General features: G+C 46.1%; 1 protein-coding gene across 4 annotated transcripts in view; it reads left to right on the top strand.

Moving 5' to 3' along the window:
• Positions 1-19,453, top strand: part of CREB1 (cAMP responsive element binding protein 1) — a 283,803-nt gene that overhangs the window by 163,757 nt on the left and 100,593 nt on the right. For all 4 annotated transcript variants that reach the window (XM_085648883.1, XM_085648881.1, XM_085648884.1 and 1 more), the window contains one exon: positions 12,633-12,775. In XM_085648883.1, the coding sequence (XP_085505009.1) occupies positions 12,633-12,775 (143 nt within the window). The remainder of the gene's footprint in view (positions 1-12,632; positions 12,776-19,453) is intronic.

The raw sequence follows: 19,453 nt of genomic DNA, 5'->3' as shown, positions 1-19,453 counted from the left end.
GGTCTTCCTTTAATAAGATTTTGATTGGTCCAAACATATATTGATCCATGCTGAGTGCAGCAGCTGTTTATTATCTATGATCCTATCTATATGAATACTCAGCTACTCGGTTTATTCACGATCACCAACTTTTAGATCCCACGCAATACGGCTTCAGAGGAGGCCATAGTACAGAATCAGCTCTTATTAAATCCTCTGAAGAAGTCAGGGAGGACCTGGATATCGGGGGCAATGCCTCTTTGATAATGCTAGACCTTTCTGCCGCTTTTGATACGGTCCATCATGATCATGACCTCAGATTGGATTGAACTATGTATTTTTAGAATGGAAAAACAGAACAAGGGAACTTTTGAGTGAGCCCTTGTCCACAGAGCTCCTGGTCTAAAACTAATTTCAGTAACCGTTTGACTGAGATCATTGCCCCACACGTATTAGTGGCAGTCAACTTCCTTCTCATTTGAGATTTTAATTACCATACTGAATTCTCTTCCGACACAGATACCAGTCAACTGATCACCGACCTAAACACATTAGGACTAGTGCAGAAGGTGACTGGACCCACTCATTCGGCTAGATCTTTGGCTTGATCTCCTTCACAAATGAAGCCAACACTATGGAGAACCCTCTGATCTGGTAGGACCATAGCCTACTAAAATTTAATTTACAAACAGCTCCACCCTTGAAAATCCAAGCATTGAACAGAAATAGACCAGGCCCTGGAGAAAATTCAGCCTTGCAGCCTTTTCCCCCAATTTTAGTCCTCCTCTCCTGACAGGCTCAGATAATATTGACCATGCAGCTGACGTCTTTGAGAAGGCAATCATACAGGCCCTTGAACTGATTGCACCCCTGTCAAAAGTCCAACTCGAAACTGAAGCGTCACCGTGGTTCACTGAATCTCTCAAAATTGACAATCTAGCTAGCAGGAAAGCTGAATCTAAATGGAGAACTTAAAGTACTGAGGTCAGACTAGCCTACAAACACATCGATAAACATTGTTTGGATAATATCAAGCTAGCCAAAAAAACTATATCATTAACGGAATCGATAAGGCTGCAAACTCGCACAAGGAATTACATAAAATAATAAAAGAATTTACCAACCATTCTTCCTGCCAAACAGACAGTCCATCTTCACAAGATTGGGTAGACACATTGTCTACCTTTTTTGATAAAAAAAAAATCAACATAATTCATAACACCTTCCCCAAACATAACACCGTAGATCAAAGTAACGAGTCTGACTGCATGCAGACACCGGCCACAGTACTTATTGAAGAGTTCCCTGAATTTACTCAGGAACATGTTTGAGCAGCCCTCCCTAGGACCAAATCCGGTTCCCCAGTCGATCCTGTTCCACCCTATAATATTTCAACTCTCTCCCCTGCTCTCCTTAATGGCCTTTTTAACATGTCCTTAAATCTAGATACAGTCCCAATTAAATAGAACACAGCCAGGATCAAGCCAATCCTTAAATAACAGTTGGCAGATCCTAAAGAGCCTATTAACTATCGGCCAATTTCCTTACTTTGGAAAAGTACTTGAGTCCTTGGTCAATAAAATGGTAAATCATTCTCAGTCACGTTTTAGGACTGGCTATAGCGCCGAAACTTCCTTTGTAGAGGTAGTCGACAACATAAGACTCGCTCAGGACATCGAGCAGTCAGCAATGCTGGTTCTATTAGATCTGTCACAGCCTTCAACACCGCACGTATTCTCCATCCCGCTTCTCTCCGCGTCGGAGTAAGTCTCCTCGAGGGAGTCCGAGGCCTCCCCCACGTCGGTCTCATTCCAGGGACCGTCGATCCACGCACAAACGGCCAAGATCTCCGTCAAAGCAAAGGTCACGGTCCAGGGCTCACCACAGCGACCGCCCCCACAAGAGGCGACGCAGCAAATCGTATACTGGCTCTTCATCTACAAGGTCCTCGGTCCGGGACTACTCTCCGACCTTCTCTTCTACACCTCCTTCTAGAGCTTCCCCGGTGGATGATATCACCACTTTCTCCGACGTCCTGGGTAGAGGTGCGCAAAAACGGAACATCACATTGCACACCCCTCTGGCACCCACTTCAGTCATCTTTGATACATTGCACCACCGGTCAGCACCCAGACCTCTGCTACCTTTGGTGCCAGGATTGTTGGAACCTGCCATGGCCACGTTCCTTACTCCGGCTACGGTGGGCGCGGTGCCGTTCCGAATAACGAAGAAGTACAAGGCCCCTGCGGAGGATCCCTTATTCTTGAGGGCGGACCCGCCAGCGGACTCAGTGATCGTGGCGGCGGCCATGAAAGCTCACTCGGCCTCAGTGTCATCTTCTGTCCCCCCTGAGAAAGACAGCAAGCTGATGGACTCTTACGGCAGAAAAATGTGCAGCAGCTCTGCCTCGCACATGAAGGTGGCTAGCGCTTCAGCCCTGCTAGGGCGATATGATCGTTCTTTGTGGGATTCCCTTACAAGGTTTGCTGAAAAATTGCCGAGAGAGGACCGGCAGGATTTCACAGAAATTCTCCAGGAAGGCGGGCTGGTAGCCAACCAAATCATGAGCGCGGCTGCCGATGCTTCGGATCTCGCCGCGCATGGCTACTCGCAGGGCGTCTGCTCACAGCGATCGGCCTGGCTGAGGCTAACGGGCCTCAAGCCGGATGCGCAAAAGAGGATTCTCAATCTCCCCTTTAACGGGTCGTCTTTGTTTGGGGCGCACGCAGACGACCAGATGAGCAAGATGAAGGCGGAGTTGGATACGGTTAAGGCTGTGGGGCTGGAAAAGCGGAAGGAGTACCGGAAGCGTTTTCGTCAGGGCGACAAGCGTGCAATCCATCAGCGCGTTCAAACGCCCCAATGGTCCTCCCAAAATCAACAGAGGTCCCAATTCCAGCAAAGGGGCCGCGGCAGAGGAAGGGGACATGCAAAACAGCAGCAGTCCTCCACCAAGCAGCCTTCGAAGCAGTGAGGTCTTACTTCCTCCGCGCTCGTTCGCCACTCCGGTAGGAGGAAGTATCAGTGTTCACCTGGCAGAGTGGGAAGCAATTACAAAGGGCAGATGGGTGCTGAATATTGTGCAGCATGGCTACTTGCTGCGGTTCAAGTCTCCCCCTCCGCAGATACCACCACGGAGGCAGGCACTCCCTCAAATCCAAAAACGACTTTTACAGGACGAAGTGGCCACACTCCTTTCCAAGAACGCCATAGAGGAAGTTCCACCCGGGCAGAGAAATCAAGGAGTGTACTCCCGGTATTTTCTGGTTCCAAAACGAGGAGCGGTCACAGAGTACAGACCCATTCTCGATCTCCGGCTCCTGAACGGATTTGTCAGAAAAGAGAAATTCCGAATGCTGGCCCTGCACCAGATCTTCCCGCATCTCCACCAGGGGGACTGGATGTGTGCCATCGACCTTCAGGATGCTTACTTTCATATCCCTGTATCAGCGAAGCATCGAAAATTTCTCAGATTTCAGGTCTCTCGTCGGCACTATCAGTACAGAGTCCTGCCATTCGGCCTCAAATCCGCTCCACGAACATTCTCAAAGTGTATGGCGGTGGTGGCTGCCTTCCTCCGCAAGCGGAAGATATTCGTCTACCCTTATCTGGACGATTGGCTCCTGAAAAGTTCAACGCCGGCTCGTCTCCGGAGTCATCTATCATTTTGCCTCCGGCTGCTCCGATCACTGGGTCTACAGGTCAATTACAAGAAGTCGGTCCTCAATCCCACTCAGCGGATTCACTACCTGGGCGCCTCTCTGGACTCCGCAAAGGCAAGCGCGTGTCCTTCGGAGGAGAGGTTATCATCCATGCTTCAGAAATGCCGCAAGCTTCTCAACACCGTATTTCCCACAGCCAGGCAAGTGTCTTCTCTTCTGAGGTCGATGGCTTCGTGTATTTACATTGTACCCAATGCACGTCTTCACATGCGACCTCTGCAACAAGACCTAGAGGTTCAGTGGTCACAGAGGTCTGGCCGATGAGACGATCTTCTTTCCCTTCACCAAGCAGCCAAAGACTCCATCAGGTGGTGGATGAAACGCTCCCATCTACTTCACGGCGTTCCTTTCCATCAAGCGCCACCGATACAGACAGTGGTAACGGATGCTTCCAAGCAGGGCTGGGGTGCTCATATGGGCCAGCTTCAAGTACAAGGTCTCTGGTCCGATATCGAGCAGAGTTATCACATCAACTTCTTGGAGCTCCGAGCGGTTCATCTCGCGCTCAAATCCCTGTACCCATCCCTCCACACCAACCATGTGCAGGTTCAGACAGACAACACCACGACTATGTTCTATCTGAACCAGCAAGGAGGCACCAGATCTCGAGTGCTGTCGCTGGAGGCTCAGTCCATCTGGAGATGGCTTCTGGCGAGAGGCCTGTCGATCGTCGCCGTCCACCTGCCAGGGACCCTGAACGTGCAGGCAGACGGCCTCAGATGAGACTTCGTCGAAGCGCCCGACTGGGTGCTCAACGAAGGCGTCGCTCAAGAGATCTTCCGGCTGTGGGGAGTACCGGACAATGATCTCTTTGCAGACGCGACAAACACAAAATACCCCGTCTTCGCCTCCAGGTTCCCCCAACGGGGGTCTCAGGGGAACGCTCTTTAGATCAGCTGGTCCAGGACATTGCTATACGCTTTTCCTCCTCTCCCCCTCATCCCAGCTGTGATACAGAAGTTCTACAGGGCCAGGACTCGGATGATCCTAATAGCCCCGGAGTGGCCCCGCCAATGGTGGTACCCGGACCTACTCCAGCTGTCGGAGGTGCCACACCGGAGGTTGCCTTGCCTTCCGGACTTGTTGACCAAGGACAAGGGGAGAGTGTTCCATCCCAACCTCCCCTCCCTCCGGTTGACAGCATGGCTCCTGAATTCTTCCAGTATGGACATTTAGATCTTCCACCGGACTGTATGAACTTCCTCCGAGAACCGAAAAGACCCTCTACCAGGAAGTCTTATGGCTTCAAGTGGAAGAGATTCTGTTTTTGGTGCAGGGATAACGCCCTTGATCCGATCCGGGGTCAAGAACAGGTTATCCTCCCCTACTTACTGTACTTGGCGAAGTCTGGGTTAAAATATTCTTCCATCAGAGTCCATTTAGCTGCGATCACAGCTTATAGGAAATCTCCTACTCAGACCTCATTCTTCCAGATGCCAGTGGCTAAGGATTTCTTAGAGGGGCTTAAGAAAGTATTTCCACCAATGAGGTCTCCTTCCCCCTCCTGGGAATTCAACATTGTACTCTCTAAGCTGATGGGGTCCCCTTTCGAACCTATCCATAAGGCATCCTTGCAACACCTGACCTGGAAGGCTGCCTTCTTGGTGGCCATCACTTCTGCCCGCAGGGTGAGCGAGATTCAGGCCCTCTGCTGCAAGGAACCTTACACGGTTTTCCATGCTAATAGAGTGGTGCTCCGTACTCATCCGAGTTTTCTGCCCAAGGTGGTCTCGGACTTCCACATTAACCAGGTGATCACGTTGCCCATTTTTTTCCCGCAGCCAACCACTCCCCCGGAGAGAGCCTTACATTCTCTTGATCTCCAGAGGGTGTTTAAATTTTATCTGGCTAAGACTCTCTCACTTAGAAAGTCCGACAGGCTTTTTGTTAATTACGGGCCCACTAACACAGGGCTGGCTGCTTCCAAGAGGTCCATTTCTCAATGGATTGTCTCCTGTATAGCCTTGGCTTACAAACTGTCCCATAAGGTTTTGCAGGGTAGACCTAGAACACACTCTACTCGAGGGAAGGCTTTGACTGTAGCTCTCCTTCGCAACGTTCCCATGTCTGAGATTTGCAAAGCGGCGACATGGCGCTCAGTGCATACTTTTACGCGCCATTATTGCCTAGATTCAGACGCACAGGCCGACGCCCATGTGGGGCAGGCTTCTTTGAGGAACTTGTTTGCATGACGGTTATGTTATGTGATGTGACTGCAAGTCTTAAATGCTATAATGCTCGTCCGCGAGACTTTGGGTATGGGCTTGCTACTCTATTCATAGATTATGACTCTTGATGAGTATCCCCTGGATTAGTTACTTACCTGTAATCCTAGTTCTCATCCAGGGGTATACTCATCAAAGTCATAAGCGACCCACCCACCTCCCCGGACGAGCATTGTTCTCCTTAAGGTATTGTTTCTGGAATCCAGATATGTTCAGGTGCGAATGCACCGCCAAAAAGAACTGGCCCAACTGCCACCTGTAGTGCATCATGGGAGCAGGGGGTCTCCTGCAGGCCTTAAAGGCACGGTCCCCCTACTCTAATGCCTTAAAGGCAAGGTGTCAGTTTTTCTTGTTTCTTTATACTCTACTGCAGCCTACAGGCTAATGCCTACAATTACAAGTTTGCTTTATGGCAATAAAGCAGTGCTGTGTTACAATTGGCTTGGTGCTTCCTTTTTTCCTTATGGGTTAGGGGGCACTGCTATGCAAACCTATGAAATTTACAGCATTACCATGTTTGAAACATTTTAGGCTGCATGTATATGTTTTCACATATGCATATATATATTTTTTTCTATATGCTCCGGGATCCCGCACATGGGCGGGGATTATTCATAGATTATGACTTTGATGAGTATACCCCTGGATGAGAACTAGGATTACAGGTAAGTAACTAATCCTTTCTCGACAGGGTGGAGTGGGCATTTGGAGCTATTTTCTTAGCGCAAAATGCATCCTTACTGTTATGGCAAAATAATTAATCGGAAGTCTTTAATGCAAACGCTCTTACTAATATAACCGTGGTTGTATGATTTCCCGGATTTTCCATACAAGTTGAGGTTCAATTTATTCTGAGCATAGGTTTGCAAGTGTGCATGTTTGTTTAAATATTTGAATTGTGATCAAATTTCATCAATCGTCCCTGGAGTCCTCTTGGTGTTTTTCTCTGTTTTTAATGAACAACTATGACTCTACGTGTAAGACCCTGACCTGGTAGAAGTTGTGTAGAGCCTGCATCTTTTCCCTCCCCCACCTCAGGAACCTGCAAGCACTTCTCATTTCATTGCTTTTTATGTTTTGCATTTTTATATAGCACAAATCAAGGTATCAAAGCGCTTTACATAAGCACTAGTTCCATAACAGAAATTTGCCCAGTGGGGGAGAATATGCTGCATGGCTAAACACTTTTAAGGTCCCAAAGGCGAGACTTATTGGCTATGCCAATGCTTGTTTAAATAGGAGCAGCGTTAGGGTAGTCTTGATGGATACCGGGATGTAGTTTCAGATCTTGGGTGCCTTGTGTTTTTTAATTTTGTATGCTTTTTAGTCTACAGTGTGATGGTGTTCTTCCTAAGGTGTGTCCAGAATGACCTGAGATGGTTAGCTCTCTTCGAGATGACTGGGGGTGAATTCAAATGAAAACTTTTCCTTTTCACCAGAATAATCAACTGTTAGTAAAACGTATCTTCGTCAAATTGTGTGAATGACAGAACATGAGGCAACAGTGGTTCTGCTTCCATTTTCCAACCATAGGAATATTGAGCACTGCGGTTACCATCCCAGTGAGATAATCCAATTATATAATACAATGAATTTAGTTTTAAACTTATGAATTTTTAAACCACGCAAACATTAGCAAGTTGTGCATGGAAATCAAAGCTAATTGAAATGATATAGATGTGTTTTTAGGTGTACATTTCCAAGCACCTCATTTCCTGCTAATTAAGTCAATGGATGACAAAGATGTAAATGATTAAGAAAGCCTATTCTAGGGAATGACTCCATGGGTAAGAACATTCTCAATACATCGGCAGTATCAAAATAAAATTACAGCATTCCGGCATTGCATGATTAAATATCCCTCTATTGAAGATATTAAAAACGAGACCTATTGGCTTTGCCGATGTTTTTTAGCCATGCCACATATCATCCTCGATGCAGTGCAGCATGGCTAAAGAATAAAACAAACATTTTTGGGATGCGGTTGCACTTGTCATTATGTAGGCGCACGCAACATGCATGTGAGCCTACAAAATGACACCGTTGCTTTTTTTTCCTGTTGAGTTACTGATCCGAGTTGGACCAGTAACTAAAAAGAAACAAGCATTGGCATAGCCAATAGGTCTCCCTTTTGGGACCTTACAAGTATTTAGTTATGCAACTGTTGCATGGCTAAACACTTATAAGGTCCCAAAAGCGAGACCTATTGGCTATGCCAATGCTTGTTTTCATTGGTGCGTGCCGCAGCGGTGACCCCCTCCTGATGCCTCCCTGTCCATACGTTTCAGCAACACAAGCTATGTGAATCAGGACATCCTGCACTGCCAGGCTAGGTGTCTTCCTTTGGGTCATGTTTGTGCTGTATCAAACTCAAAACAAGCATTGGCATAGCCAATAGGTCTCGCCTTTGGGACCTTATAAGTGTTTAGCCATGCAACAGTTAATGTTACTGCACCAAGGATATTGTGCTGGATAACTAAACACTTAAACGGTCCAAAAGGCGAGACCTATTGGCTATGCCACTGCTTGTTAGCATTTGAGTGTGATTATAGAGGTATGGGCGAAACCGTTTAGGGCCGTTCCGTCCAGAATTTGATGGCCTGTGGTGTTGAAAGCACTGCTAGATAACAAGGGTATAAGAAGTCGGGAATGGGCACAAGTGAAGGGTATGACATGAAATTCCAAATGTCAAAATCATAAAATGTGTGATTTAAGATATGGATGTCGTTTAAGAACAAATGTGTTATTTTCTTGAAAGTTAAAAACAACCAATAACTGCATTGTAAATAGAGACACGAGTTTTCCATTTTTACTATAAATGCTTCCCTCTCTGTATTTTAAAAATCACAAAGAAGTAGAGGTAAAGGGTCTGATTTGCAAAGGGACTTACGTGTAGTAAAGGTACAAGTGTGGAGTCTCTGCACTCTGGGCAGCATCTCTGTCCAGCGCACTGCAGTGAGTGCAGTGCGTAGATTCTGCCATGAGTGAAGAGACACGTAACTTTATTGCATATTAGTCCCTTTGTGATTTGAGCCCTAAGGGTCTCACCATATGTTCAATCATGTCTGCTAGATCAAACGTTATGCATATAATCAGAAGCCCTAGTATTAAAACATGCCATCTTGTAATGTGCCATACATTGTCATTACCTTTTCTGTTTACGAAAGGCACCAGTTATCGAAAGTAGTAAAATAAACTTTTACTAAACTCACCTTGGTGAAACTGCAACGATTGCTGCTGCTTATTGAGGAGCATAAGGGCTGGTACCCAGCTAATGCCCCGTGCGCTCATTGAGAAAAGTGTGGGGTGACCAGCAATATCAAAGGAGAGGCAGAACGATCTAAGAGTATGAGCATAGACAAGAACAGAGGAGAGGATAGGATAGTGGAATAAAGGGTCCCGAACACAGGAGAGGGTTGAGTAGTCGGTTACAGGACAGGCAGTCAGTGTGAAGGGAAACGCAGGGGAAACTGTTGGATGAAAGAGGCAAAGATTTGATGAAGGGAGGACGAAATGGTTACAGGGCGGCGCACAGGGTGGATTAGCTACTTTCATAAGAGGAAACGTTTGTTAGGAGGATGTTGTGTTAAATCGTAATAATGTAACTGCGCAGGGTTGAGGCGAGTGAGGACTTGAGCACTGTGGACTAATTATAGTGTTAATCTTGGAGCAGATGTAGCAGGGTGAAGTCATGAGCAGGTAAGGATGAACAATAGAATACTGATAATTGAAGATGATGGAGAGAGTAAAGAGCTGAAGGTTTGCACAGAGCGCTTGTGGATGGTGAGGTAATGAGGTCCTGGAAATAGATAGATTTGACACCTCCTAGATCATTATGCAGTGTATGAAGGGCTTGCTTGTTAACCAAGAAGTTAGCAGTGAATATGTGCTTTCACCATTTATGTACTGCTGCCCTCATTTACTGTTATGCGCTCTTATTTCAAGTGTAATTCATGGCTGAGGCCTATCTTTGGTACAAGGTGGATAATGAAGCAGTTGTATGAGCTGTAGTGCAAGACTGAAGTGAGGTCTTTATGAAGATCACGTGGAAAGCAGTGAGAGCAGTGGGGTCCTGTTTTCTACAGCAGATGGGTACATGAGAGAGCGATCTACAAGGAGGCGAACTAATTTGCATGTGAAATGTGTGATGTCAGATGGAGCGATGATGGGTTTAGATTTGGATAAAGTGTTTGAAATTAGCATGAAATTGAGTGGCTTACCTTGCTTGTGGGTGGGATTAAGGAAGGTGTCATTTGAGGAGTGATCATACCGAAGTGGAGACACTGCCGAAAGCATCAGTAAAATATTTTGGCAAGTTATGGTCACACCAGTGAAAGCAGAATCGTTTGGTGAAGGCAATAAATAGGTGTGTAGCATAATTTCCGCCAGCTGTAACTGAAAGCCATTACTATATAGTTACAGAGACAAATGTGTTTCCAGATGTTTGGAATGAAAGAGGCTTATGGTGCGAGTCCTAATGAGAAAACATCTTGTCATCCATAATAAAACACTGTCCAAGGAGAGTAAGATCACATAGGTATGCTTTACTAAGGTAATACCTAAAACAAAACAAATGTTAGATTGGTTTTGAAATAACAGTAAAATCATGAGTCTGAGTCTTAGGACCTGGAAGGCCAGTGCAATCAGGAGTGAAATACGGACAGTATTGGAGCATGCTAGTATAGACTATGTTCAGGATCCTTTGAGACAACTTTAAAAATACATTTTAATACAAGTAAAAGGGATAGCTCCTTTCCGCTCCTAAAGCGTCTTTTTTTAACGCAGAACAAAATGCTGTATGGTGCTCTGTAAAACACGTTAGCACCACCTGGTGTATTTCATGCAATACGGCCCCAGAAATGTTCTGCCAAATGCAATGGATCTCCGTCACATAAACAAAGGCAATAAAAATCAAACATCAAAGCGGCGAAAGTGAAAGTAATCGAGCAGAGCATCAAAGGGCTGGGTGAGAAGGGAGGGGGGAATGCAAGGGTCAAAGCGGCTAAAGTGAAAGAAAGCTATAGAGAAGGGAGGGGGGAGTGGGAGCAGCTGTGCACGTGCATGTGATCGTGCACTCAAGGTTTAGGCCAGCCAAAAGACTGTGGGTAGCACTTTGAAAATCCCACATACAAAATGTCTCTTCGAGCCTTTGGCTCAGCGAGACCTAAAAAGCGGTGAAAGCAACACTAAGGGTACTGGTGGCAAACGACAAGCTACGGGCGAGTGAGCAACGTGGAGCGGAAATGTAAAAAGGGTAAGGATAAGAAAGAAATTGGGGAAAGTCGCTGAGGCTCTTCTCCTCTTCCACACCCCACATGTAGAATTCAGTCAATTCATTATCTACACCAGGCTTCTCCAAAACTCGTGAGCTATTGGTAGCTCTTCAGCTACCTTTAAGTAGCTCTCCTGTGTTCAGCCCAACCCATTACTTTTTAAGTTTTGCTTGACTGAATTAATATATGTACACCAACATAAAAACTGTGTGTTTGAGACAAAATGTGTATATTTTCAGAACTCATTAGCTGATATTTTGAAAAAAAATGTTTGCATTTCTAAAATCTATTTAAAGCTTATATTTGAGTGCTGAATAATGTAGCTCTGTGGCACTTGTTACTAGTACTATTACGTTGGTGCCAGGAGCATTGAAGCTATACTAGCAATGTATTATTCATGTAAAGGCATTCTAAATTGACACATTTTTTTATGGTCTGGCTAGAGAGTGCAGCTGTCACCAGACAATTATGTGATCGTTAGAGTAGGGCCTTGGCTCCCCCCCCATGTTGGGAGCCAGGTGTACATGTTTTGATTGGGTTGAAGTGTGGTTCCACAAAAAAGTGCTTGCCCTCCACACAGCTGTGATCCTTTTCTTTATTTATCCGGCTGCCTGAGGTGAACTTTCAGGGAACACAAAACACATTGTAGAGCTACAACACTACCCCGAACCCCCTCCCACCCTCTAAAAACTACCCCGAATCCCTCCACCACCCTAAAAAACTACCTTCAACCCCCTCACACTCCCTAAAAACTACTCCGATCACCCACCCCCTAAAAACTGCCCTAAATCCCCCCACCCCCCCTTCTTAAAAACTACCCCGAACCCCTCTCACCTGTCCTCTTCTCTTTTTTTCTTTTTTTTTCACGCCCATCCTGAACACTAGATCGACTTTGCTTTAACCACGTACATGCGTGGTTAAGGCAAAGTCGTTGTTTAGCTTCGGGCTTCCGGCCCTTTCCTCGTTGTTCCAGATGTTCCCTATTAAAAATCATTGTTCATCGGCCAAGAGCAGCCCAGCAATAAAAATTCAAATAAGTGACAGAAATCGTCGTCGTTTTAGGTACAACAGTACCAGACTGAGTTGTTGGGAGCCTGAACCAAACCTGGAAATCGCCCAGCTATTTGAAAAATTGATATGAAGTGAATTCACCCTAGAAATTTTACTGGAAGCCTCCATTTAATAATGAGGTATCAGGGCTGGTGAAAACGTGTTTTTATGTTTTAATGTTCTTTTTCATGGCAGGTATTCCATGCCATAGTTTTGTACATTTTTAAACCATATGGGTCATTGTTTATATATTAAATAGTTAGTAAATAGTTTTTCTCTTAATTTCTATGTCCGTAAAGGTGAATATTCTATTACTACATCTCTCTAAAAAGTTAAACAGAAAGCCTTCTTTACTAAATTTGTATGTTTAATTCATTTTTCAGAAAAATCTTGAACGACCTATCTTCAGATGTTCCAGGAGTGCCAAGAATTGAAGAAGAAAAATCAGAAGAGGAAGCATCAGCTCCTTCCATCACAACTGTGACAGTGCCTACTCCTATATATCAAACCAGCAGTGGGCAATATAGTAAGTGATCTTCACCTTTTTTCAAAATGGTGGATGAATATACGACTGAATGACTAAATGAATGTAAAGATTTATTGCACAATTACTTGAATATTGCAATTTTTCCAGTTATTACAAACACAATCTTATAAGAAAAAAATTGAAGAAGAGGCAACAGAATGTGGTGCTTTTCATACAATTTTTCCCTATTAATACGATCACAATTTTAAAAGAACGGTGGAAGAAGTGGCAAAAAAAAATGTAAACCACTTATGTCAAGTAAATGTTATAAAGGCGCCGAAGTTAGCAATTTTAAGCAAGCGTGGGGAACAATGTTTAAAAGATTCAGGTCTGTTACATATGTTGGGGCAGTATGCAAGTTCGCAAAGTAAGGGGCAAAATCTCTCGAGCAGTCCCAGTGATTCTTCAAATCACTGCCTTTTAAGGTGCAGTAAATCATTATGAACATAACATTTTTCTCAATAAAGTGCATTAGTTATTTTTAAAAACCTGAGTTCAGATGCCTCCCCTGGGACAATCTGCATCTTAACAAAGTTAGGTGCACGATATCTGTCATGCAATATCATATTATATATCCCTGAACCCTGGGATGAGATAGTAGTTAAAAATGTAAAAAGAAAAAAGTGTGCAAATTATCGGAGTTAAGTGCAGGAAATCCCCCGTGTGATATTACAGTATGTTTTATTAAGCCCCCGAATGTTTTATTGTTAAAGAACTAACGTCCTTTGTGAAGTGTGCATGTTAGCAAGGTAAAGTGTGGGGTCACCCTTTTGGGGTTGTCCAGACTCTCACATAGGCCATAACGTTGTGTGTGCGGAGAGCATAAAAGGAGCTTTGAGTAATGTACAGGTAAACATTATAATTGCATGGTCTGCGTGTAGCAGCTCAGTTTAAGCTGCAGAATCTTCCGAGTGACATCAACTACTGTTTTGACTTTTGTATTTATTGACCCCTTATGCTTTGGATTGGTCACATGGCTGCGTGGAACATCATGTTCCAGTCCTCAACGTCTTCCATCTGTTTTGGTGTGATAATTCACTTTTGTCTTTATAATCGCCTAGGCGCATGGCTTGACTCAGAAGCGTTTTAGTCTCCAACATAATTTGCTAGAGAATAGAGATGTTACTGCCTGTGTCCCTGTGAATTGTGGACAGAAAGATCGGTCTTAGTCATTTGTGTCGAAGTTGTAGTAAGGTTGGGCAGCAGAATGAGATGCAACAGGGAATCCTCTCTATAGCTGCAAATTCTGCATCCGATGATATGTGATATTGATTTCCAGTCCAGATTTAACTCTTTTATCTGCAGGGACACCAACCTGGCCCACTGGATCTCTTTCAGACATTTCTTTCCCTTAGCCATGGCTCAGATAAGGCTGTATTTTGTGGGCCTCATAGGATGTAATATGACTTGCAGCCCTTTTTTTAACTTATATCTGGCTATGTCCGCTTCCCACTATAGATGGTGGACTTGTTTATTTATTGTACTCTTTATAGCCATGTAGCTTAGAACCGTCTATTGTCTGATTTTCAGTTTCCAGGTTTAGGGTCACCACTGCTTTTTGTATATGCTGTTCCAGGGGTTATTCTTGGCTTCGTAAATTGATTTAAGCACTTTCTTCATGGATCCTACAGGGGCATTCAGGAACCAATAATATTTCCCTGAGTGCCCAGACATTCATATTTATTGCTGCATGCAGCCAAACTCCAAACGAATCAGGGTGTTCTGCAAGTATTTTGGTGGTTGAAAAATACGCTTGAAGCCCTTACACTTGACTTACTCTAGTAAAGCGTTAGTTTGGCCTGGAAAAGATTGTCGTACGTACCCTGCAGTGGCCACCACGTTTGCTTTGATGACTCTCCTAATTGATAGAGTTGTTGGGCTGTTTAGCTTCCCGTAGAGTTTGCACAGAGCACGGACAGTCGCTTGGGTTTTTGTTCATCTTGTATGAATATGTTGTCGACTTCCCTGTGTCGCTAAACCATGCCCCCAGATAATTAGAGTTCCTAGCAGATGCTATGGTCTGGGGACCTAATCTCCATCGGTGTGAAGGCTTTTTTGTGTATTGGACCAAAATCACGACTTTGGCCTTGTTTGGGTTGGCCATGAAGTCACTGCGTTTGTTGGAGATATGTAAGGCATCTAACCACTTCTGGAGGTCTGGTTTTGTGTGGTCAAATATTACCAGGGCATCTGCTTGCTGCAGTAAAATCAACTTTTTCAGTCCTATCTTCGGGATGATTAGGTTTGCTCTGTGCAGCTCCTTGCTCAGGTCGGTTGTAAACAAATTAAAAAGTGTTGTGGCTAAGAGACAGCCCTGTTTTAGTCCCTGGTCTATGTGGAGTTTTGAGGATACCGTGTCCCCAGACAGTTTTACTCTCACCCATGTCCTACTATAGTGTGAGATGATGGCATTCAGAATGTTGTCTGTGATTTTCCAATATCTAACTTTACTCCATAGCTTGCTACACATGCCCCATCACACGCGGCAGAGTACTCTACAAAGCAGAGCAACACCTGCATGTTGTTTTTTCCATAGGCCCGCTGTGCAGTGTCGGATAGAGCGACAATGTTGGATGTTGTTGTTCCGCCCGTACTGAATCCGGTTTGATAAAAAGGTAATGTTTCTTCTTCCTCTATCCATCTTGTTAGTTCCTTTTGTACGGTGCCTGTGTATGCCTTTCCCTGAAAGTCCAAGAGGGCAATTAGTATGTGGTTTATGGGGTCAGTGTTGTCGCCTTTCTTTAATAATGGCTGAAACAAGGAGCCTCGCCATTATTCTGGAACATCTGCTTGCACTCTGCATTCTGTGAACAGAGTAGACAAACTCCCTGCCCAGAACGCCAAATCCTTCCTAAACATCCTACCAGTCCATTGAGGCCCGGTGCATCTTCCTTTCTAATCTTTTTAATGATTTTCATGGCTGACTGTTTTTATCCTGTGCTGTGGTTCCTTGGTCCGCGGTGGGCTTGCTTTCGTTGTTGCCTCTTTCAGTGAATGGTCCATCCCAATTACCTGATAGTAGCTGTCCTGGTTTCTTTGTATATATGTGTCCTGTATGGGTTAACCATGCTTCTGTGCTCACGGAGTTGCACCTGTGTGTTTTTTTTCATTATCCAGCAGGTTGATGTGTTCCCAGAATTGTTCCTGTTTGTTGTTTTTGGATTCTGCATCCAAGTTTGTTTCTTATAGCTGTCAGATAAGGATTTTACATTCCTGGTTTAGTTCTTTTTGCTTTTTCTCTAAGTCCATTGTTGCTGCCTTCTGATGGACTCGTTTCACCTGTCTTAGCTCGCTGGTGCAGTCTCTTAGGTATTCATTGTGTTTCCAGTTGAACCTTGTTTGTTGTGGTCTGTTTCTTGTCTTCCTGCTGCCTCCCAGGAAGGCAGATCATAGGTCTGTGATCCTTATGGACCTGTTGCTGATTGTGGGTATAGTGTTTATGCTAGTCAATCCGTTTTTCTGATCATTCTTCAAAGTCCTATCAACTAAGGGTATGCAGTTCCTGGGCAGGATAAAGGAGGGAAGGTATCAGGTCTGTGAATAAGGAACCGGGGGTGGGCCCTCACACACCCATGTGGGTATCATGCTACATCATAGGGCATGCTCCTGGTTGGGCCGGTGCTGCAATGCCCGACGGGTACCCTCAAGGAGGCTCTTTTCCTGTGTTCTTTTGCCCCAATGCTGCATGTAAAGTGTGAGTATAGGGTCCAAGGTGTAGATTGTTTTGTATGTGAATATAAGGTGTGATTTAAAATAGACTAAGCAATACTCTGAGTCAAATTTTAATTGGTGAGTATAACTGTCTAGTTAAAGTGGTGGCTCCCAGTTGAGACAATGATCTCTGGTGGCCGGGATAGTTAAAATGTTGACTTATTTATTGCCATCAAGAAGTCCATAACGATCAAAGGGGCAATTCATCAGGGCCAGTGGATCTAATCTACACTGTGTTTGGGACCTGGGGTGGAATGAAAGATAATCCGAACACCATGTTCGAGGCATATGAGCTGCAGATTACACACTGTGCATAGATCGCCATCTGGTGTTGGGCCCGGATGTTTGCAGTTGTTTTTCTTCTTGGAAAGTCTTTGGAAGTCACGAGGTATGTGACTCCTTCTTTGGATCATGCTGCGCATGGGCTTCGGCTCCATCCCCAGATTGTTTTTTTCCGCCATCGGGCTCGGATGTGTACTTCGCGCTCCGGTTCCGAACCGTTTCGTAACAGTTCTTCTAATCGGCGCGCAATCCTTCCCTTCCGCGGTATTGTTCTCGATCGCGATCTCCCCACTCGACGCGACTCATCGATAGACTTCGATTCCATGCGTCGACGCAGGCCTTCGGGCCTACCTCCGCTCCGGTCCTGGCTCATGGAAATGACTCCATTTAAGAAGTGTCCTCGATGTGGGTCCAAATTTCCCCACACCGATCTCCATGAGGTGTGCAACCTCTGCCTCTCCCCAGAACACGAGGCTCGAGACTGTCCGGCGTGCAAAACCTTCCGGTCCAAGAAGACTATTCGAGACCGAAGAGCGAGGAGAACCATGGCACACGTGTCGACTGCAATCCCCGACAACATCTTCGGAGAAGGCGTCGATGTTCCCGAGGACCAGCACACAGAAGAGGGCCTCGTCAGCACCTCCGAAGCCGACGACTCGGATGTCGAGGACATCACTTCCGCACAGAGGGGCGTGAGTACTAACATCGACCCCCACCCTCGACGGCATCGAAAAAGGCTTCGGTCACGCCTTCGCCCTCGGGCCTAGGCATGACCAAAGACACTGCTTCACATACCTCACTTTCAGGCCCGGTTAAGAAGCCCATCAAGCCTTCTGGCAGCGCGGGCTCGAGCCAGCCTCCCGTCGGTGCCGAGAAACACTCCGCACCTAAAAAGAAAATGGCTTCCTCCGTGCCGAGCTCCACACCAAAGCACTCGGCACCGAAGACAACCACTAGCTCCTCGGTACCGACACCATCTTCAGAACCGAGCAAAAAATCCAAATGCCATCGACACCCACACCTCGAAGCCGAAAGCCATCTCGGAACCGAGGAAACAAACGGACATTTCTAAACCACACAGTTCAAAACAACGAACTGATGACTAAAAAACCTACGGCTCCGACACCTTCGGCGCCGACGCATCGGCCTCTCACAGAGGAACTGTTTTGGCCCGATCCACTCCAAAAAGCACTTACTAAAGACCCTAAAACTGGACATTTGATGCTCATCATCAAAAAGAGACCGCTGGACAAGCCTTCCCCAGCTCCACCTCCCCTTTGAGACTACCCTCACCACCTCCTCCATCTCCTCCACCTCCCCCACCTCATCATTCCCCCACACCCTCTCCGGATGAGGATTATGTCTACGAAGACCTAGGGGAGGGACCCCATGACCAACCCACAGGAGACCCCACTCCTACAGGCTCCCCAGACCCATGGGATGACTACAACATCCCAGACATCCCTAACGTCCCGCAGGACGACCATTACCCTTCAAGACCGTCCCCCCTCACCCCCGGAAGACACTATGGGGTTTAACCAACTGCTCCATAGGGCTGCACACTACCACGAGTTGATCTCCATACAGACCCCTTGGAGGAGGACTTCCTCCTAGATACTTTTGATACCACCCACAGGGCCACTTCCATTCTGCCCATGCTTAAAGGTGTTATCAAACACGCGCCAGAGGTCTTTAAAGACCCGGTCAGACCCAGGGTCATCAACCCTCGCATCGAAAAGAAATATAAGGCCGCCCCAACAGACCCCACCTACATCAGAGGGCCCGCACCACTAGACTCCCTCGTAGTCTCCACTGCAAGGAAACGTGCAAACTCCCAGTCATCAGGCGAGGCACCACCACCTGATAGAGTCCAAACTCCTAGATGCCTCTGGCAAGCGAACTGCATCCCAGGCTGCCAACATATGGCGCATTGCAAACACACAAGCGCTTTTAGCACGATACGACAGGGCACATTATGATGAGCTAGAAGCCATCATGCAACACCTCCCTGACAAGTACAAGAATAGAGCCAACGAGCTAATCCAGGAGGGTAAAACCATCACCAACACCTCCATACGCTGCGCCCTCGATGTTGCCAACACCGCCCCTAGGGCAATTAACACCAGCCTCCTCCTCCGTAGGCATGCCTGGCTACGGATTTCCGGTTTTAAACCAGAGGTGCAGGCTTCCATCCTCAACCAACCTTTGACCAAGAACATCTCTTTGGCCCAAACGTTGACGTTGCCCTTGAGCAAATGAAGGAGGACACCGATACGGCAAAGTCTATGGGAGCCTTACAGTCACACCCTCCTAGGCGCTCCTTTCGCCGTTCTTCCTTTGGAAGCACCTCTAGAGGCTACTTCTCCAACAGCGCCTCTACTTCCTATAAAGCAAAAGACACACAATTGATGGACGGAATGCAGAACAAATCAAAACATTCACCCCCAGTCAATATAGGTCTTTCTACTTCCTATAAAGCCCCTACACAATCCACCTTCACTAGGGGTTACCAGAGAGGTGGCTACAGGGGTAACAACAATAAAGGCAGAGGCAAAACTAATACCTCCCGCTCTGCCTCCACCCCTACCCAATGACTTCCCTTCACTACCCCCAGACCATCCCACTCCAGTCGGGGGCAGACTCCACAATTCGCTTCATGTCTGGGCTACTATCACCTCAGACAAA

The sequence above is a fragment of the Triturus cristatus genome, chromosome 3_2, assembly GCF_964204655.1.
Source record: "Triturus cristatus chromosome 3_2, aTriCri1.1, whole genome shotgun sequence".
Classification (NCBI taxonomy): Eukaryota; Metazoa; Chordata; class Amphibia; order Caudata; family Salamandridae; genus Triturus; species Triturus cristatus.
The sequence above is the reverse complement of the archived record's forward strand: the minus strand, read 5'-3'. Positions and strand labels throughout refer to the sequence as shown.